The following is a 21523-nucleotide window of genomic DNA, read 5'->3' as shown; positions in this document are numbered from 1 at the left end:
TTTCTTGGCAAAAAGAAGCAGAAGAATGTTTTCCAGTCAGATAGAAGAGAACTACACACGGAAGAAATGAGAATGTCCGTATCTATACAGTCCTGTAGAATTTGATCCCTAAAATCTTTAATGCCTGTTGACCAAACAGCTTTTGAATTAGGTTTGGACTTTTACATTCCCAGAACTCTTAGGTAATTAACTTCTCACGCAAGTAGCTTAAACACCACCTACAGCTGCATCTCGTGTGAGGAAATCTCAGACACTTTCCATGAGAGACCCTTAGCCCGCCCAGAGGGACTTTCTCATGACTCACCCATCTGCACCCTCCTCCTCCCTGGGACAAAATAACAAATGTTGGTGTTTAAACCACACCACAGCTCCATTCTGACCACAAAACTAACAAAAAATTGGCCAGCTACCTGCTTTTGCTAATAAATAAATAAAATTTCCAATCCATATTAAAAAAAAACCGAACCAGAAAGTCTTTTAGAATCCAAACAGCGACTTGGTCATTCTGGTCATTGCATAATCACTGATGGTAACACAAATTCTCTTCCTCTATTAACAGTGCCACAAAAGTACCATTAGAATGTGGAAAGAGTTAATCCACTCCTTAGCACTGTGAAAGTCAGACAGGATGAAGCAGAAAGTTAAAAACCACAATCCCAGTTCCCCTCTAAAATACCCTAAAAGAACAGAATGTTACCTCAGCCTCATGTTTGTTGTCTCTTCAGTCACACAAGACAACACAGACCAGAGTATTTAGAAAATAAACCTCAAAAAAGTGTTCCAGATGAACATAAAAACCTTGAAAGTCAAATGCTCCTAAAAGTCAATCTGCAAAAGTATTTTTATTCTAGGTCAATTCTTGTTGTATTTTCTCATGGACATTAATTATTCTTGTATTAAGTCTAAGTCAGCTTTAAGGATTTGTTTTATAATAGCCAAATGAAGTAAGGCAGAGCAAACCTATCTGCAGAGAAAGCATTTTAGGCAACCCAAAAGCAGTAAAAATGGTTCAGAAGCACACACACAATTTCTGTAAATTCTTTATTGCATGGATTAAGAAAAAAAGTATTCCCTTTTCTACATCAACTCCCAGGGTCCAAAGAGTTGCAGGGTCTGCCTTACACACTGACGTCAGAAGCAGCAGTTCAGTTTTCCACAAGCCAAGCTTGTTTTACAGAAAAGGAAACCAACCAACAGAAAAAAACACTCATTAAAGCTGGTATTACAAGGAGAGTTCCCTTTAGCTATGCCAGTCTGTCACTGATGTAATTACTTCACCCCAATTTACAGTGCAGCTTGAATCCACTCACTCTCACTGGACATCTCCCAGTTAAATCTGTTTTTTCTCTCTATATATTCTAAACTAGCTCTGAGCCCGCTGCAGGCTGCTCTCACTAGGGACCCTTGGCTATTCCTTTGTTGTGCATTATGCTGGTCACAAGCTGATGAAGCAGAGGCAGCAGAGGACAATCGTGTGTGTCAGGGCTGGGGACACGTCAGAGGCTCCAGAGCATGGCCACAGCCTTGCAGATCCCCACGTCCTGGTAGTTGAAGTGGCAGAGGCCGGCGAAGGTGAGGGCGGACAGAATGTACAGCCCCGTGTTGGCCACTTTAATGGGTATGTCTCCATGCACATAATCAGTTATTACCTGGCCCAGACCCCTAAACAAGAGAGAAAAGCTCAAATCAGTAAAGATCATGCACTGAAATCCATCCACTTTGTGGCACTGTTCTACCAAGATGCCACAAACGTTGCTTTTTTTCACCTGCTGCCATCAGCCTTTCCTGAAGAATGCTCAGTTCCCACTCAGGGTGCATCCATTTCAAAAACAAAACATTCCACACATTCTATTAAAAATACCCTGATTGGCTCCGAGTTTTCTTGAGGAAACCAAGGGCTGACCACAGCTCCCCAGACAGCAGAATCCTTGGAATCTGCCTTCTTATCTGACTTCCAAGGACTGAAAGAAGAGGAAAACCCAAGGAAGTATCTGGGACCAGCCGTTGTCACAAAGACACAGAAGGCTCCTGGGTATGCATTTAGATTAGAAGAGTGGCAACCAAAAAAAATAGCGTATTTTGGGTTTTTTCTACATCTGGAAGTGAAGTCCTGTCCAGATTTGAACTATCCAGCAACACAAGACACAGGATGCTTGTCAGAGAAAGGCACACATTTCTAAGGGCAAAACTGAGGTTTAAGAAAGCCTGGCACCCCCACAGTACCACAAAAACCTGATTTTCCCTTGTGGCAAGGAACTCCCAAACCAGGATCACCTCAAGAAGGTGGATGCTGCCAGTCTGGCCAACCATGCACCTGGATCCACTCCTAATTAGCCCTGTCCCTGCTCTCATTAAGGATCACAGCAGAACAACACTGAGCAAAGATCCACTTCCCAGGAACCAAGGAAATAATCATCCAGGTCTCCTTAGTGGAATCTTTGCTGTGAGTTCTTTATTATGCAGAACCTCACCAGCACTGAGATGCACAAAGCCAGTGCACAGAGCTTTAGAGGAAGAGTATTTCTGTAGTATTTTTATACAGATCTGTCCTCTTCCTGTTCCCTCTGTTCGCACACCACTGGCTCTTCCACAGGTTAAAAACATCCAGGATTCTGCACATCCAGGGGCAAGGAAGTACTCCCAACGTTAAGATACCAGAGAGTTTTTATGGATTCCTCTTCTGACTGGGAGAACGGTGTGAGAAAGGAAGACCAAAGTACGACCACTCTAAAGATCACAATTGTCACTGAACTTGGAGACCAAGGACTTTTTCCAGGTGTTTTACAGTAGATCAGGATGGGGTTCGGAGCCACCAAACCTTTTTTCCTGTGAGTTCAGCCCTGCTGTGCTTACCAGTGGCCATGCAGGGTGAGGGCTGCAGCCAGGGAATAGTCCACGGCTGGTCCGGGACACAGGTAGGCGGCAGGAAGCAGCCCCAGCAGCAGCACACTGACTGCTCTCTCCCCTGTCCAGTGCAAAGACGCAGCCTTGGAAGTGCCTGCAGGAGAAACATTCTCAGGGAAAAGCCCCTCTGCCAAGGGCTGGAGGAATGGCTTTGAGATGTGGGCAGTCTGCAAACCAAAACCCAGCAGAGGCAATACTTGGAAACACAATGCGAGCATCAGCCCAGGCTGAAAACATCAAGAACTGGCTCTGTGAAGTTATCAACGCAGCACCCCCAAAGTGCTCAGCTAACACACAGATACCACCTGAACCAAAATGCAAATGTTTTCCTTTGTTTTGGCAAGGAGAAAAGAAATTTAAGAAGTGACAGGATAAGGAAAGCAAAAGACCTGAAGTTTGGACTTGGTCAAAGTGCAAATTAAAGTGCTATTACCTGGTAACAGTGCTGCTGAAGGTGAGGGTGCACACACTCCTCACAGCCTGAGGCACCATGACAGCAGGATTATTTATCACAAGTAACATCTCTGCACAGTTACTGCCCTATCCAACAACGCTCAGCATTTCACAACTTTTCCCTTAAAAATTTGGGGGCATTTGGGATTATTTTTTCCTTGGCTGGTAACACCTGTAACGCTACATCACCCAAGAGGACACCAAGAAAAACCACTGTACCATATGCACGTCTTTTCTGCTCTTTGTTACAGCTGCTGCTTAAAATCTCCTAAGTGGCCCAAAAAAATGATAGACTCACAGCCTGGTTTGGGATAGGAGAGACCTTAAAGTTCATCTTGTTCTCAAGTCCCTCTATGGCCATTGGGTTCCACCTCCATCACCTCTATCCTTTATCCCGGCACCGCTGTTGGTCCCTTGAAGGACCCAAGCCAAAATCTGCTCCTTTACGACTCATTCATGAAAGAATCACGGAGTATTTAGGAGTTGGAGCACACCTTAAAGATCATCTAATCCCAACCCCCTGCCAAGGGCAGGATGCCTTGCAGTAGACCCGGGTGCTCGGAACTCCATCCAGCGTGGCCTTGAGCAGTTCCAGGGATGGGAAAAGCGGTTTGCCTGGGCGGAGGAGTTCTCCCGACCCTGGGAAAACGAGACCCACGCACACAAACACGCAGACACACAGACTGACACAGACAAGGCCGTACCGTGTCCCTGGCGGGGCGGGCCGTGGCTGTCGCGGGCCGGAGCGCAGCGAGCGACGGCGGCACCGAGCGCGGCGGGGCGGCGGAGCAGGGCCGAGCCGAGGAGAGCTGCGGGGACACCGGCGGCGCGGCGTGAGCGCGGGGGGCCCGCACCCTCCGGGAGTCCCGCAGTCACCGGGGCCCCGCACCCTCCGAGGTCCCGGCCCGCCCCGCGCCCCCGGTCTCACTCACCCAGGGCGGCCCCGCGGGGCCGCGCCCGCAGCAGCGCCAGCGCCATCTCAGCTCCAAGGGCACCGCGGCGGACGCGGAAACGCCGCCCGAGCTTCCGCCTCCGGGACCGCGGCCCGGCGCGGGGACAGCGGCCGCAAAGCTTCCCAGGGTAGCTGTGACCTGCCGGAGACAGCGTTAGATGGGATTTTGGGAAGGCATCCTTCCCTGTGAGCGTGGGCAGGCCCTGGCACGCGTTGCCCAGAGAAGCTGTGGCTGCTTGGAAGTGCCCGCGGCCAGGTTGGAGCAGCCTGGTGGAAGGTGTCCTGCCCGTGGAACTGGAATATCTCTAAATTCCCTTCCAGCCCAAACATTCTGTAGTTCTATAATTCTGCCTTAAAACCCACAACACCCGCAGCAGACCCAGGTGCTCCACACCTGCGTGTTCACTAATAAAACACATTTGTACACACAATAAACACCTCCGTGAACATCCTATTTTTCTTTCCACTTGAAGTGTAAAAAGGACCAACACTCAGGGCTTGGAGTGAGGATTTATGGCCGCTGACATTGTTTTGTGCTTGTCCAGCACACAACAATCACCCCACACATTTCCCCAGTGCCTTGATTTCATCTCCTGCAAGTCAGGCCAGGCACAAACACAGCAGAGAACACAGGCACCACCCAGACTCCCAGTCCTGTGCTCTGTCCCCGGGCTTTGCTCCAGAACAATGACAAAAGCATCAAACACATCTGGATTTATTTATTTTATTAAAAGGCTTGGCTGTTCGCTGCAGGGAGAACGGCCTGGTACCAGTTTCTCCAGTAACACACTGGGCAGAGCAGAGACAGGACACAACACCCACCAAGGCCTCTCTGTCAGCACAAATGGTTTCAGCATCCCCAAAGAGAACGAAGGAAGGTAGACACGGTGGCCAGCCCACAGCAGGCTCTGGACAGGAGTCTAAACCAAGCAAATGCACTGGTGGCTTTTTTCACCATTAAAGAAGTCACTGCACCTTCAGCTGGAATGAGAATATTCCCTCAGCTCCCCTCCGTGTCCAGCTGACCTTGTGCCTTCCCCCACAGCTCTGCTTTTGCTGGAGGATGGGAAGACAAAGCTACCGTGGGGTTACAGTGACATTTGCTCTGTTATCAGCCTGATTTATCAGCCTGTCCTCTCTCCTACTGGCCATTGTTTTGGTGAGCCGAAAGAGCAATCTGTTCAAACATAATTTAAGAAAAAAACAACCTGATCACAGCCAAAGAATCTGAGGCTGGCAGGACGAGCCCACCTGTGGGACAGGTAGGTGCTGTCCTGCACTGCTGCCTGGTGAGTCCACGGGCAGCCAGGCTGCCCAGGCTCAGTGCTCCCTGTGGGCTGGCAGGGTGTGTGTAAACCAGTGTTGGAGCAGTGGGGCAGTGCTGAGTGACGAAGACCTGCCTCTGTCCTCCCTCCTGGTCTGAGCTGCACCCAGACCCCTCAGTCCTCATCAGAGCTGTCCTCAGATTTTTCATCCCCCGCCACCTTCCAGTTCTTCCTCTTGCTCCTCTTCTCCGGCACTTCACTCTGCCTCTCCGGCACGGAGCTGGGACACTTCTTTCTCTTCCTTGGGGGCCGCTTCTCCTTCTTCCCCTCGGATTCAGTGTCCTCAGAGCTGCTGGTGCTGGAGCTGCTTGCATGGGAAAAGTCACTCTCCTGCCCAGAAGAAGAGGTAGGTTCCTTGGCAGGCACTTTCCTGGGCTTTTTCTTGCGCTTGTGTTTTCCTTTCCAGGTGCTCGGAGTCTCCTCTCCCGAGCCCTCGCTCTCCACCCGGGAGGAATCTGTGGAAGTTCTCCCCTGCTCCTTTTTCTTTTTCTTCCTCTTTTTGTGAGAGCGCTTTTTTTGCTTCTTCTTGTGGGATTTCTTGGTTTTTTTCCTTTTGTGGGACTCACGGGCTGTTTGCTTCCCCAGGTGGGATCTCTTCTTCCCATTGACAACATTTTTCTCATCTCCTTCTTGCTGATCACTGGAAAAAAAACAGGAGGAGGTGAACTGATAGCCACTGAGTGATGAAACTCATTTATATCCAATCTGTAAGCTTGACAAATATTGATGATTCTGCTGGGTGTAGGTTAAAAATAATTAATTCTGTCTTAAAATCTTATTTTTCCACTCTCCAGGATACTGCAAGAATTTATTTACCTCCCAGATTCACAGATTTTGGCAACTGCAGCTAAACCTGAGTATCTTAATTACTACAAAAGATTCTCCTAAGACTCACACCACATTAATGGATTTGACCGTTTTTCATGTAACAGTAAGGCTTTGCATTCAAGGCTGATCTCTATTCAAAATTTGAAACTCAGTTTGTAAAATTCCCTGCAGAACTTGTCAGAAGGCAGGTTCTGGATCCATCAGCAAGTCTGTCTGCCTCACCTGTCTGTGTCAAATTCTTCAGGGTACAACTCTTTATATCCACTGTGCCCCCACCTGTAAGAAAGCAGAAGCATCCATTAAAAACAGACAATGTGTTTGAGGACAAAAATCCATCTCTGAAAAGCCAGAGCCACAGAATGAATCTGAGTTCAGACAGGGAGGAAGGAAATAGGACTGATTTGGTTGGTACTATTTAAATACACCTTATGCTCTCAGACTACAACGCAGATTTCTTTAAAACAACCCTGGACTTGTGTTTCTTGAGATTTTTTAAGCTTAGGGGGCAGAGTAATAAATATTAAGCTTAGGGCTGGGCTTTGGCTGCTTAGTGAAACTCCACTAAACAGACATGTGTAGGTTTTTGGTACAAGGCTCCAAAAAGATGTTTTAATTACAACTACAGCACATGAATTCCCCCACAGACCTGTCTGGCATGTTGGCTTCACATTCGTACAGCTTTTTATTCCAGGATCTGGCCCTGAGGAGATCATCTTCCACCAGGTCAAGGAACTGTGGGTTCCTGGTTTTCCAGTCTGCCCTGTGTCCCTCCTCGTCGAAGCCATCGCTGCGCATCCGGCTGCTGCAGAGAGGGAACAGCTCCTTCAGATGGGAAAACACCTCCCACCCCCAGAGCCCCACTGAGGCCGACCTAATTAACGGGTACCTTGGAGATTTTACACCGAAATGAACACGTAAATGGTCAGGCTTAAGCAGAGGCCTGAGCTCTTTCCTGGGACTCACTGAGGAGAAAATAAGTATTTCTGTGATGTGTCTCACCTGGAGGTGTCTGACAGCATTCTGCTCTGCCTTTTCCAGTAAGTCTCTTCTGTCTGCTTCTCCCACTCCCTTATTTTCCACATTTCTGTCTCTTCCTGAAGCTGAAAGTCACAGAAGGGAAACAACTTTAGCATCAGGGAAAATTCACAGTCATGTGGCACGTGAGCTCCAGTCTCAACACTCCTGCTAGGAAAACTCACAGCCACCTTTCCATCCCCAAACAGAGGATTATTTACACATATCTGTGTCCAAAAGGAGAACCTCCTGGTGGTGGTTAGACCTGCTGAATTATATCAGGGATTCAGGAAGTAGTTTCCAAAACTTAATGGAGTTGCTTAATCTTTCACTAAAATCCTGCCTGTGCACATAAAGTTCAAACTGTTTCATGCAATGAAAAGCATATACGCAGTGCAACAAATAAATTAAAACCTATTAAAGATTTATTACTTTTAAAGTAAATATAGACACATTCCCTCACCCTCACCGCGGTGAGAACCCAAGAAAAACGAGGTTAAACTGAAACTCGGGGAAACCGGAACGAGGTTAAACTGAAGTCGACACAAACAGCGTTAAACCGAAAGTGACACTGAGGATGTCGATGTGGCCGATTCACCAAACTCCTTCTATTTCTGCCAAACACTCCCGCTCTCCTCTCCCGCATCAGCAGCGGGGCACGAAGCCTGTCCCGCACCCCCGGGATGTCCCCGCACACCGGGATGAACCAGGACCACCACCGGCACATCCCCGCGCCCCAGGGTGTGCTGTAGCCTCGGGATGTCCCCGCACCACCGGGATGTTCCCCCATGGCTGTGTGGCACCACCGGGCTGTCCCAGCGCCCTCACGATGTCCCTGCACCCCGGGATGTCCCGCACACCCAGATGTCCCTGCACCCCGGCATGTCCCCGCATCCCGGGGATGTCCCTGCACCCGAGGATGTCCCCGCGCCCCCACAACGTCCCCGCACCCGGGGATGCCCCCGCATCCCGGGGACGTCCCCACACCCGGGGATGTCCCCTACACTCGGGGATGTCCCCGCACCCAGGGATGTCCCCACACTCCCAGAATATCCCCGCACCCGGGGCCGCCCCGCTCCGCCCCGCAGGCCCCGCGAGGCGCGGGCGGCGCGGGCCTCACCTTGTTGTGCGCTCCGGTGTGGCGGATGACGTTGCGCAGCAGCACCTTCCCCACGGGCACCCGGGACATGCTGCGGGCGCTGCAGCGGGCCCGGGCCGGGCGCGGTGCTGGCGCTGCTGGCGGTGCTGGCCGTGTTTGTTTGGCGGCGGCGGGGCCGGGCCGGGCCGGGCCGGGCGAGGGACGCGGAAACGCGCGGGGCCGCGCGCGCGCCGCTTCCGGCGCCGTCTCCCGGGCAACGGGGCCGCCATGGCCGCCAGCGCCGTGAGGGCCGCGGGGCTCCGGGAGGCCTCGACTGACCCGAACCGAGCCGGTACCGCCGGGCCCGGCACCGCATCCAGCCCCGGCCTCTGCCCGCGCTGCCCCCGCGCCGCTCCCCGTCACTGGGACCGCCTGGGCTCCGCTGCGGGACACCGCGATGGGCCGGGGACAGCAGGTGGCAGCTCTGAAGGAGTCCTGTTTTTTGGGGGAAAAAAATCCCCAAACGGGAAAAATTCCCAGAAACATTGAGGGTGGGTAATGCTGGAAACTATATAACTTGTTAATAGTTTTAATCAATTACTTAACTAATAAAATTTCAAGTAATGGTTTAAATCCAATTTTAACTGTTTCAATAGAACCTTACATAATAAGTATTAATTAAATTTTAAGTCTTATTTAAAATTTAATTAATTGTTTTAATTACCTTTTAATTAATTGTTTTCCTTAATCATGGATACTGTTCTTAGCCAGTATTTAGCAAAGTTACCATGAGCCACTTCTGCAGAAACACAGCTTGGGGAAAATGAGTGAAACTTCTTGAAGTTTTGGACCAGAGGGGCCCCTGCTAGAGGAGATTTCCAGTAGGGACAGCAGCCCTGTGCAGGGAGGGGTCACTGTCAAGGATGCAAACAAGGGACCGCTCTGAACTGAGCTCAGAACTGAACTGCCCAAGGGCAGCTCTGCTTCTGAGGATTTCAAAGGTAAGGCAGCAGGAAGAACCTTGTGTTTTGTGTCCCCAGAAATGCTCACTGCTAATTCCCCGTCAGTTAATCATGGATTTTAATTGTGGTTTAGGACATCATCATTGAGGGTCCTGAGAAATACAAATTCCAGCTAGACTTGCCAGACTGAAGAAACAGCCACAGCAGCGTTGGACAAAGCCAAAGGGGCGTTGTTTATCACAGCAGCAGCTGCCAAGGCAGGTCCTCAACTCCTGCATCCTGCCCAGTTCCTGGGCACAGATTGCACAACAAAAGCCCAGAGTGAGAATCTTTGGTGGTGATGGGGTTTAGCGTGTTTTTAATTCACTTTTTAATCACTGGGGTGAGTATCTCAAATGCCTTTAGAAGGTGCAAGTAGGAAATTAAGGCTGGAGGAACAGTAGCACCAGCAAACTTAGGAAAAAAAATGAGCAAATATTGTAAATATTCAAAGAATACTTGAATATTTAGTTACAGTACTTGTTATCTGCAATTAAGAGCTGTAGTAAAGAACCACCAATGCCCACATGCTTTACTACACCATTCAAGGGACAGCAATAACAGTGGTGATGTGTTTTTGTTAAATAAATGGACAGGATTCAGATGGTTAGAGCAGCTCTCTTTAAGTATTTAATGCTGGAACAACCTGTCACACATGGCCCCACAGGTGCCCAGGTGAACAGTGCAGAGAGGAAGCTGCAGACAGCAAAAAGCAAATGTCTGGGAAGATCTGTGATGGAAGTTCAGGTTAATAGGGTGAGTTTCACTGGGAGACTGAAAGGCTGCAGAGCACTGACCCAGAGCAGTGAAGCCACACACAACTGAAGAGAAAAGCACTGGGACATGGTTTAGTAGTTGTCAATTCCAAACATTTAATGGAACATGGGTTCACTAGAGCCAGTCTGGAATCAGGGTATTTCAGGTCATTCAAGAAAATCCAAAACCTTAATGCACTTTTTTGGTTTTTTGCTTAAGCAAGGCATGAAAACCAGGTATCACAGCAACCAGACACTAAATAGTTCCCACAAAAATATTTAATTTCCACAGTATTTTCTTTCAATATCTTTAGTGAATTCTGTAGAACTTTACAGGAGACAGTACTTAATGCAATATACAGAATAACAAGATCAGCCTGAACAACTTCTTTTTTTTTTCCCCCAACTCTGCCCCCCTGTTTAATTCTCCTGGTCACTCTGTCATTACTGCACGGTTGTCCTTTTTCACATGAACATTTCCATGTGGAAAGTGGAATTTCAGAATGTTCAGCACTGCACCCTCACAGGATACAATGCCTGGGGTAACTGAACATGAGTCCAACAGACTAGAGAAGCACCTTACATACAATATGGACATGGAGAGCACATTCTGCAGCTTTACTGAGGCTGGACAACACAGACAACCCAGGGAAGTTCTGCAGTTTCAGTGGCTTAAGTCAGAGCTTCCTATTGTAGAATGCCTGAAATGAAAAATTCCAAACATCCGAGTCCTCACATGATTAACATCCCCTGGATTATCAGCACGTGTGATTTGTCTACATTGGCTTCCAACACACATTGAACATTCTGCAAGTTACTTCCATGGCATCAGAGCCTGGGCTTAACTTAGCCAGAGGAACAGCAGCTACAGAGTTTCCATACAAAAGCAGATGTCAGTGAGAGTCCATGAGAAGACAGCACATTCCCTGTGGTACCGAGAGCTGTGACCCCACAGACAGCAGTGCTCTTTCACCTTAAAGTGCTCAAAAGGGATCACGTAGCTGAGAAGGTCCCAGCCAGTGCCAGGTTCCAAAAAGGCTTTGAACAGCAGCACTTGGCCTTTGAGACTCTATCCCCAGGCACTTCAGTCCCTCAGTGCATGTGCCATCTCCCCTGCCCCAGGAACAGGACAAATGGGAATTCCCCTCCTGCTGGTACCTTTCTGTGACCATCTCATCTGTGCTCCTGTGAAATGTTTGAAATTCCAGTCTCTCACAACACTGAGATCATGAAACTGTTGGTATGCACCCCCTGGGCACCCGAGTTTAGAAGCAGCTGGCACAATGCCAGGATAATTTTTTTTTTTTTAAATCTGGGATGCTTAACTCTGTTTTGGAAGAGTTTGCAAGTTAACTAACTGTATAAAAATACAGTGTAGCTGTAATATTGCTCTGAAAAGCACTTTTGCAAACTTTTTTTCTGTACAGACTGGTAAATAACATTACCAGATAATATAATACATATTTTAAATAAAAAAAGGAACTCTCTCAAAGTCTGAACACTAAAGTCTAAATAGCTTGTTTAAAACACAACAGTGTGACCCAGGAAAACTCTGCTTTGCATGGTTAAATTATAGCAGCATGGTTACTGGCTTTTCAAGGAAATTCTTGAACTCAGCCAGCCACTGTGCTCCAACTGCTCCATCCACAACACGGTGGTCACAGCTCAGGGTGACAGACATCACGCTGGCCACATCAAAGCTGGGAGAAAAACAAAAGGAAAGGTTAACACACTCCCCTGCGAGGCAGTGCCACTTACACAGCAGAAAGGCTTCTCCTGGAGAGCCAGGAATAGCAGCTGGCACTTGGTGACAGATGTTTCTCCCAATTGCACCAGAGAGCAGATCATGTTCATTCCTTCTCTGAGGAAAACTAAGGAAGTAACTTCTCTGAGGCACTAAAAACACCTCTGTATGTTCCCCTTAGGGCAGGGAGCTCAGCTTTCCTTGCAGCACAAGGACAGCCTCACACGAAGAAAAAGAAGCATTTTAGTTCCAAGCAAGGGGATATTACACAGAGGACACCTGAATTATAATCCATCCTTTAGGTTTTCTTTAAATGCAAATTGAAGCAAGTACTGAAAACACTGTGTAAACAATACATTTTAGGGTTTTTTAAATTATTATCTAATGTAGGTGTTAGGAAACTAGGCATGATTTAAGAGTTTGAGTTCAGGATCAGATGAAACTCACCCTTTCTCATTATCAGCTGGCACTAGCGTTTCTTTTGAGGAACCCACTGCCAGGATGCAGGCTTGAGGTGGATTGATTATGGCAGAGAAATTCTTAATCCCATACATTCCTAAATTGGAAATTGTGAAAGTACCACCCTAGAAGAAAACAAACATTCATGGTCAAACTCACAAAAACTGGTTTATGTGGGAATATGAGGAGGGGACGACCTCATCCCAGCCTGCAGCTTCCTGATGAGGGGAGGCTCTTTGGTGACCAGGGACAGGACCCAGGAAGTAGCTGGAGCTGTGCCAAGGGAGGTTTGGGCTGGAGATCAGGGAAAGGTTCTTCCCCCAGAGAGTGCTGGGCACTGCCCAGGCTGCCCAGGGAATGGGCCCAGCCCCGAGGCTGCCAGAGCTGCAGGAGCGTTTGGACAACGCTGCCAGGGATGCCCAGGGTGGGATTTGGGGGTGTCTGTGCAGGGCCAGGAGCTGGATTCAGTGATCCCTTGGGTCCCTTCCCACTCAGGATATTCTGTGATTACTGAACAAAGCTCAAACATCACAGAACAGCCTTTGCTCCTTTTAAACAAGTCAAGAGCTGCAGAGTTGAACAGCAACCCAAGTTTCTCACCTGGAATTCATGAGGCTGGAGCTTCCCTTCCCGGGCTTTGGCTGCCAGGGAAGCCACGTCCTTGCTGATGGCAGCCAGGCCCTTGATGTGAGCGTTGAAGACGATGGGGGTGATGAGCCCTGCGGGAGTGCTGACGGCCACACTCACATCCACCACGTGATTCCTGCAACACACACAGCAGGTGAAATCACTCCAGCAAGAGAACAAACATGAAAAATTCCAAAAAACAGTCCAGACAACCCAAAATTGCCATTAATTTGCAACAATTGTTTCACCTTGCACACCAGCCTTAGACTCAAAGATTTTACCAGTTTAACAAAACCTCTCATCTTTGCATTATACTTTTTCCCTCCCTCAAATCCCAGAAGAAGTTCTGCCGTTTTGCCATGAACAAAGGAAGTTTCTGGCTCTGACCATGCCATAAACTTACTGCCTAATAACTGTGTCCATCCATGAAGAATTTGCCTCAGGCACCTTCAAGCATGCCAAAGCAGAAGCTTTAATTATGAAATCATTGACAGAAAGTTTAATGTTATCCGAGACCTCCTGCAAATAAAGAGATTCCAGGTGTCAGTTTGTCCCCTGCACATCACCCCAGCTAACAAGGGCAGTCACTGCAGTTCCCAGGAAATGTTAGAAAACAATCACACCACTTGCAAGCATTAATATTCAAAGACAATTTAGGAGGTGAAAGCATCTCCTTCATAATTTAAGAAAGTTTTTTTAATATTTAGTTTTCTGGAAACTTGGCTTAGAATTATTATTCTAATTTTTTTATGTTTCTAACTATTAAAAAGCTTTCTATCCTTTTATTTTCCATCTGAAATAAAGAATCACCACCAAGCAGACTCAGAGCAGCCCCTTAGGGAAGCCAGGAATCAGCAGACATGAGAAAAATGACAGACAGTCCAGAACTGACCCACAAAAGGCACTGAAAAGAGTGGTTTTTTCCTAGCCAAGAGGCCAGAACTCACCTGATTGAGTTCTTTCCTTAGCACCAGGACTTTTCCCATGTTGACATCGATGGACAGGTAGTAGTGAGGTATTGTTTGTTTGGACTGCATCAGCCTCTGAGCAATGACCTGGGGGTGTGCAGAGCAAGGAACACAGATCAGCCTGGAAAATTCCTGGCTGAAGATAATGATCTTGGAAAAGACTGACATCTTCTTACCCTGCGAATGTTGCTGATGGGGATGTCCGTGAAGGTCCCCTCGGGTGCTGCTGCCACTGCAGCAGGAACTGCCTCCGGAGCTGCAGCCTGCAGGGAACACCAGCATCACCCCCAGAAACACCCAAAGAGCAACTGCAACTCATGGCTGAGGCCAAGCTGCCTCTTGGTCTGAGCAGCAGCTATTTCTCCTCAGCCTCTCCTCTCCAGTACCCACAAGGTTCCTTCTAACCCCAGTATTTTTATTAAATGCAGTATTGAGTGATTTAGCAATACAGCACCGACAGACTGCTGTGAAGCTCCCTGAGCAGCCAGTCCTGCTCTGATTGTTTTACAGGAGGGCTCTCCCAAACTGCAGCACACACAGCAACACCTCCAGCGGCTCAGGGAAAACACAAACCACGGGATCAGAACAGTTTTGGGCTAACAGCAACAGGCTGGTGGTTCCTAGGTCTGGCTTTCCTTCTGATCTGCTCTGTTCAGCAGTGCTGGACCAGCTGGGACTGGGCTGACCTCAGCCCATGAAGATTTAGCAACCAAAGGAAGGGTTGGGAGCACACTGGTTTCTTCCTCAGTGGAATATCAAAGGGATAAATAAAGGGATAAAGCTTCATCTGTGTTTCTGACAGGTTAAATGTCACAATTTTACAGTCACCACAGCCCACAAAATCCAGCAATGCCAGTTCCATGTAGGAGCTGCCCTTCCACAGAGCCTTTCCATCCCTGTAACATCCATTCCCACAGGTTTCCAGCCTACTCACTGGAGCAGCCTTTGATGGCACAAATGACTCCACATCTTTTTTGGTGATTCTGCCATCTGGTCCAGTACCTGAAAGGGGCAAAGGAAAATGGGAGAGGATTTTGATTATTTCCAACATGGCTTTGCTTCTAAAGGTACCAGTTTTATTCAAGAGAGAGAAATCATTGAACACAACTCCTGGTTGACAGCTGCACAGTCAGGGTGTTCCTGCCAGGAAGAAGAGGGAAATACAGATCTACAGGGACAGAAGATTGATAGTGAGAGCAAGGAGGTGGAAAGGAAAGGTACCTTTCACTTGGGTAAGGTCGATTCCTTTCTCTGCTGCCAATTTCTTTGCCAGGGGACTGACCACGACCCTTCCTTTGTGGGGTGGCCCCGCCGTGGGGGCTGCTGGGGCAGGAGCAGCAGCAGGCTGGGGAGGAGGAGGAGCAGCTGCAGGAGTTGCCATCACCTTAACAAAGAATCAAAGTCATCAGCAAGAGAATTGGCCCATCTAATTATCAATCAACAGATAATGACTAATCTGCACAAAGGCTGCCAGTGGCAGAAACTAAATCAGAAACTCACTGGAAGGTCAGCTAAGCTGCTGGGCTATACATCAAATAAAATAAAGGACTTATGCTCCCCGTTTGCAAGGAATCAGAACTGGCACAAGCAACAGGCTGGGAAAAAGACCATAATGAAGAAAACCTGCTGTAGGTTGTGGTGATCACTTCTCAACACATGGATCAGCCATGCACTCACAAATCAGAACACTCCTGTTGAAGCCAGGGCTTCACACTGCAACAACAGCTCAGCTCAAACTCCTAAGTGGTGCCCATGAGGTCTCCTTACCGGTGGAGGAGGAGGAGGAGGAGCTGGGGCCTTCATGTCAGTGGCTGCAGCAGCCTGGTAGTCAGCAAAGGCTGGAATATCAGCCTCCTTCTCCACAATGATGCACAGAGCAGTTCCTAAGGGCACATCTCTTGTTCCTTCAGGCACCAAGATCTTTGCCAGGTAGCCTTCCTCCTGCACTTCAAACCCTGCAAGGGAGAGAAACAACACTGAGGAGCTGAAGAGCTGCTCTAAATGCTGCTGCTGGAGACTCTGGCAGCTGAAGCCCTGTCCTGCAGGAGAACCCTCTCCAGCAGGGAAACCTCTCCATGCACTTGCCAAGAAGGATTAATGAGGAAACAGAAGTGTTCCTAGGAGCTCCAGCGTTTAGCTCTCCAATGGAATGAGATGTTAACAAAACTTGTCCCACAGCATCATCCCCTGTGATTCTAGGACCTTTTCCCTGGTCCTAGAATCAAGAGCCAGACATGGTTAAGGGATAAAAGGGTTTTTAATAAGGATCCTTGTGGTGCAACAATCCGTCAGGGTGGAACATGCCAAAACGCACACACACATCGCGTGTACAATTTACAGACCTTGCCAATTAGCATCTCTGACAGAGACGTCCCAATGAATGGTGTGACATCTCCCTGTTCTAAAGTATTCCCCCCAGATGGGACTAATCCTAGTTTACAGGATGTGTTCTAGAGGGGCCTTGGTTTCTCAAGACAGGGTAAGGCTTTCCAGCCTCCTGTGAGGCCTTTAGGAGTCTTCTGGCCTAGAAGAATACCAGGACTATGCTAAGATATCAGGCTCAAAGAATTACAAGTATCTCTGCTAAGGGTACTGAGAATACATAAAAGGTGTATAAAAAGAAAAGGCAAAAATCATCATGGCATCACCTGAGCAGCCCAGCCAGAGGGGCGGGCAGAGGCTGCTGGGGATCCTGCCAAGGGCACCTCACCCACTCTGGGCTGTGGACTCACCTATTGTGGCTTTATCTGTCTCAATTTCAGCCAGTAAGTCTCCCTCATTCAGCTTCTCCCCAACCTTCTTCTCCCACCTCTGCACTGTGCCCATCGTCATGGTTGGTGACAGAGCAGGGAGAGTGATCTGGGAAGCCAGAGAACACAACACAATCAGATCCTGCTCATCCAGAAGGCTCAGGAACACAGTCTGAACTCCTGAGAAATGATGCCAACCTAAAGAAGCAGCTTTAATGCACTCCTAGGCCTGGCTCCATGACGGCCAAGCACAGAGCTGTCCCACAGTGCTGCTCTGGCTTCTTTTAGCAAGGTCTGAGCAGGAGAGCAAGCAAGAGCAGAGGGCAAGAAATGGATAAATCAAAATAATCATCACTGCTATCATCTTAGAGCTGCCACTTGCAAGGCTAAGGAAGGCTGGAGCAAGTCACTTTGTCACTGTGACACACACATGTGGAGCAAAACTGGGCAGGGGGGCAAGCAGAGGGAAGGAAGCAACTTTAGTAGCCAAAACACAGATTAAGAAGCTATTCACTAATTCTTTTATTACTGACTTTGAGTAACACCTCAGACAAATCAGTTCCCACATGTTTTATCTGTGGGGTTGGGTTTAGTATTCCAGATTTTCTTTTCCGAAGGAATGTCAAAGCAACCCCCTGTACAAAGTGCTCAGATCCATCAGTGGAGGTACACTTCATTATCTAAACAAGGCAAAAAGATCATCCACAAACACAACTCGTTCTTAGTCACCCACAGACACACCTGGTGTGTTCACCAGAGCATCACAGACTTGAGCTCTGCTCTGCAACATGAGCAGATCTTATTCACACTAAGCACAAGGTCTTGTTATACCACAACTGTCCAAGTAATACAGATTTAGCATGTTTTTCAAGACAACAACCCTGGAGGAACAAGTCTCTCCTCCACCAGCAGCTCAAATGCTGAAATAAATTTATTAAAAAAGCTTTCTGGGATGTTCCCCAACACCTGCTTTAAGCACACAACAACTGAAGTGGCACTGTTAATAAATTCCCATTCCAGACAGTTTTTCTGACAAAATCCCCCACAGGTAGCAATGCCAGGGGCAGAAAAAGAGTGCAGCAAGCCTTAAAGCAGGAGCAGTGCTCTCTTACCTGCATGTGAGGAGGGTAAGAGCTGCCAGGGGCCTGAGAAGAAGGCTGAGATGGTGGGGAGGGGGCTGCAGCTGGAGGGGGAGGCACTGAGGCTGCAGGGGGAGCAGCTGCTGCAGAATCCAGGGTGTAGTTTTTGAAGGCATCAATATATTCAGGCCTAGAAGAAAACACAGAGCCCCAAATCCCATCAGGTGATGGTCTCAGCCTTTCACAAAAAGCACCCCAGATGCCCCGAAAGGGAAAATTCAAGTCAAGGGTTAGGAAAATACATACTTGTCTACTGTGATACATATTATGGCCCCAATAGGAACATCCCTTGTTCCTTCTGGCACCAGGATCTTGGCCAGGTAACATTCCTCTAGGCTCTCAAAGCCAACTGTAGCTTTGTCTGTCTCCACCTTTGAGAGAGAACAGGAAATGGTGAGCCCAGAGCCTCCTAGTCTGTGGTAGGGTCACAGTTCTGGAAAAATCACCCTGAGGCGGCAGCTCTAGAGAAGTTTGCCCTCAAACCAGCTCTGAGAGGCTGACAGCCACTTCCTCCCACTGACATCCCTTGGGATCTGTCATCCAAAATCTGTCTTCGGCCAGGGACAGCCCCCAGGCCACACGTGCAGCTCGTGAGAGACCAGCCCAGCCTCATCCCCAGGATACCTCTGCTATGAGATCCCCTTCATTGATCTTGTCCCCCTCCTTCTTCTCCCAGCGCGCGATGGTGCCCATCTGCATCGTGGGGGACAGCGCTGGCAGTGCCACCTGTGAGGGACAGGACAGTGTCACCAACCCTGACAGATCCAGCAGCAGGAGTCACACACAGGACAGAGACATCCTCAGCTCAGCCTGGGATGGGGGGCACAAAGCTGCTGCAAATCCACAGGACCGCCCCAAGATGCTGGTGAAGAACCCTGGGCAAACCCACACTGGGTGCTGAGGGGAGAGGCTGTGATTGCCCCATCCCTGGAATTATTCCAGGTCAGGCTGGATGGAGCTTGGAGAAATCTGGGATAGTGGAGGGTGTCCCTGCACATAGCTTTAAGGTCCATTCCAACCCCGTAACACTCTACGATTCTACCAAGAAAGGGTTACAGAGAGCCCGGTCTTGGCCTGGGTCTGCCAAGGGACCAACAGTGGGGCTGAGATAAAAGAGGTGATGGAAGTAGTACCCAACCGCCATCCAGGGACTTGAGGCAGGGTGGTGCCAAAAGCACAAAAACCGCCGATTTTTTCTCTGTTTGGAATAGGTTTCCCCACGGAGGTGGTGGAGTCCCCATCCCCGGAGGTGTCCGAGAGCCGTGTGGGCGCTGTGGTGTGGGGGCTCCATCAGCAGTGCTGGGTTGCTGATCCTAAAGGTCTTTTCCAGCCTTGATGATCCCAAAGTTCTGTCCCTGGGGCAAACTGAGCCGCACGGGGAGGGGACGGAAAACCCGGAGGGGGAAAGCGAAGGGGCAGGAAGGGGACACGGGGGACACGCGGGATAATGGGTTCGGGGGTGTCTCTCACCTTCTGGTGCGCCGGGAGGCTGCAGCAGCGGCACGGGACGAGCCGGGGCCAGGCGGGCGGCGGCAGCAGCGGGCGGGGCGCGGGGCCGCCCCAGGCCGGGCCGCGCCGGGCCGGGACGGCCCCGGCCCCGACCCCGGCCCCGAGCGCTCGGCGGGGCCGCACCAGGCCGGGCGCCCCGGCCGCGCCCCGGGACACGCGTCGCGCCAACACCCGCCACATGCTGGGGCTGGGGCTGCGGCTGAAGCCGGGCTGGGCCGGGCGGACCGGGGCCGGCGGCGCTCGGTGACCTCCGTGCGGGCGGAGCGGCGCGACACTGGGGCGGCCGTAAAGCGCGGCGGGGCGGGAGCGGGGCGGGAGCGGGCTCGCCTCAGCACCGCCTCAAGCACCGCCTCGGCACCGCCTCGGCACCGCCTCAAGCACCGCCTCGGCACCGCCTCGGCACCGCCTCAAGCACCGCCTCGGCACCGCCTCGGCACCGCCTCGGCATCGCCTCGGCACCGCCTCGGCACCGCCTCAAGCACCGCCTCGGCACCGCCTCGGCACCGCCTCAAGCACCGCCTCGGCACCGCCTCGGCACCGCCTCAGCATCGCCTCGGCACCGCCTCAAGCACCGCCTCAAGCACCGCCTCGGCACCGCCTCAAGCACCGCCTCGGCACCGCCTCAAGCACCGCCTCGGCACCGCCTCGGCACCGCCTCAAGCACCGCCTCGGCACCGCCTCGGCACCGCCTCAAGCACCGCCTCGGCACCGCCTCGGCACCGCCTCGGCATCGCCTCGGCACCGCCTCGGCACCGCCTCAAGCACCGCCTCGGCACCGCCTCAAGCACCGCCTCGGCACCGCCTCGGCACCGCCTCAAGCACCGCCTCGGCACCGCCTCAGCACCGCCTCAAGCACCGCCTCGGCACCGCCTCAACACCGCCTCAAGCACCGCCTCGGCACCGCCTCGGCACCGCCTCAACACCGCCTCGGCACCGCCTCGGCACCGCCTCAAGCACCGCCTCGGCACCGCCTCGGCACCGCCTCAAGCACCGCCTCGGCACCGCCTCGGCACCGCCTCGGCACCGCCTCAAGCACCGCCTCGGCACCGCCTCAGCATCGCCTCAGCACCGCCTCAGCACCGCCTCAGACCCCGCCTCAGCACCGCCTCAGCACCGCCTCAGACCCCGCCTCAGACCCCGCCTCAGGCACCGCCTCAGGCACCGCCTCAGCACCGCCTCAACACCGCCTCAGACCCCGCCTCAGCACCGCCTCAGCACCGCCTCAGCACCGCCTCAGACCCCGCCTCAGACCCCGCCTCAGACCCCGCCTCAGGCACCGCCTCAGGCACCGCCTCAGCACCGCCCCGCGCCCGCAGCGGCGGCCGGATCGGAGCGCGGCTGAGGGAGCGGGGAAAGGGGCTCAGGCTGCAGAAAAGGAGGCGCAGGGGGCACCTTGTGACAGGAGCGGGCAGCCGGGGGGGTCGGGCTCTGCTCCCGGGGAACAGGGACAGGAGGAGAGGGAACGGCCTCAGGCTGGGCCAGGGGAGGCTCAGGGTGGATGGGGTACAACACATGTAAGTGTATCCAAGGAGCGTCAGAGGATAGCGCCAGGCTCAGTTCACCAGGCTCCTGTTCAGTGTGACAGGAGTAGCAAAGGCGATAAATTAAACACACCCAAGTTCCACCTCAACCTAAGCAAGAACTTCTTTCCGTGGAGGGTGGGTTTATTCTGAGATGTGCTCTTACTACCATATCCCAGGCTTGTCTTTTTCACTGCTTACAATTTGTTCATTTCTGACCAACTTTCCTCAGAGTTACTTTCCTGTTTCTATACTTGTTAACTCTATCTTGTAAAAAAATCTCTGGAGTCAGGGTTAAAACTCATTTAAAAGTGACACCTTTTATGAGGGAGAAACCTCCCAAACGAAACTGCTCATCTGAGTAGCAGAGATGGACGTGAAGCTGGCAACTACAGACCTTGAAAATTGTCATAATTTGCTCCATGAAACTCCAGCCCGGGTGTGTGGCCATTGCTGAAATAAAACTGATGAGTAAAACCCGAGGAATGAAACACTTA

At 50.8% G+C, this 21523-nt stretch overlaps 3 protein-coding genes and 1 long non-coding RNA gene across 4 annotated transcripts; 1 reads left to right on the top strand and 3 right to left on the bottom strand.

Moving 5' to 3' along the window:
* Positions 1-1027: 1027 nt before the first annotated feature.
* SDHD (succinate dehydrogenase complex subunit D) lies at positions 1028-4364 on the bottom strand. The gene is made up of 4 exons (XM_048328612.1): positions 4290-4364; positions 4062-4166; positions 2854-2998; positions 1028-1662 (listed from the first exon to the last, which is right to left on the bottom strand). Exons 1-4 carry the CDS (start codon positions 4333-4335, stop codon positions 1497-1499), a joined length of 462 nt encoding a protein of 153 aa, XP_048184569.1. The 5' UTR covers positions 4336-4364; the 3' UTR covers positions 1028-1496.
* Positions 4365-5019: 655 nt separating this feature from the next.
* On the bottom strand, positions 5020-8771 carry NKAPD1 (NKAP domain containing 1). The gene is made up of 5 exons (XM_048329029.1): positions 8597-8771; positions 7462-7562; positions 7109-7264; positions 6685-6738; positions 5020-6274 (listed from the first exon to the last, which is right to left on the bottom strand). The coding sequence occupies exons 1-5, from the start codon at positions 8663-8665 to the stop codon at positions 5749-5751; spliced, it is 906 nt and encodes a 301-aa protein (XP_048184986.1). The 5' UTR covers positions 8666-8771; the 3' UTR covers positions 5020-5748.
* A 70-nt stretch (positions 8772-8841) lies between these two features.
* On the top strand, positions 8842-10165 carry LOC125338303. The gene is made up of 2 exons (XR_007208240.1): positions 8842-9555; positions 9650-10165. It is a non-coding gene; the product is annotated as an uncharacterized LOC125338303 (long non-coding RNA).
* Positions 10166-10571: 406 nt separating this feature from the next.
* On the bottom strand, positions 10572-19545 carry DLAT (dihydrolipoamide S-acetyltransferase). The gene is made up of 14 exons (XM_048328906.1): positions 19468-19545; positions 18622-18723; positions 18244-18368; positions 17971-18127; positions 16841-16967; positions 15876-16063; positions 15330-15492; positions 15043-15110; positions 14285-14371; positions 14088-14195; positions 13544-13659; positions 13114-13276; positions 12502-12638; positions 10572-12010 (listed from the first exon to the last, which is right to left on the bottom strand). Exons 2-14 carry the CDS (start codon positions 18694-18696, stop codon positions 11881-11883), a joined length of 1644 nt encoding a protein of 547 aa, XP_048184863.1. The 5' UTR covers positions 18697-18723; positions 19468-19545; the 3' UTR covers positions 10572-11880.
* Between the last annotated feature and the right edge of the window lie 1978 nt (positions 19546-21523).

The sequence above is a fragment of the Corvus hawaiiensis genome, chromosome 25 (assembly GCF_020740725.1).
Source record: "Corvus hawaiiensis isolate bCorHaw1 chromosome 25, bCorHaw1.pri.cur, whole genome shotgun sequence".
NCBI classification, from domain to species: Eukaryota; Metazoa; Chordata; class Aves; order Passeriformes; family Corvidae; genus Corvus; species Corvus hawaiiensis.
The sequence above is the reverse complement of the archived record's forward strand: the minus strand, read 5'-3'. Positions and strand labels throughout refer to the sequence as shown.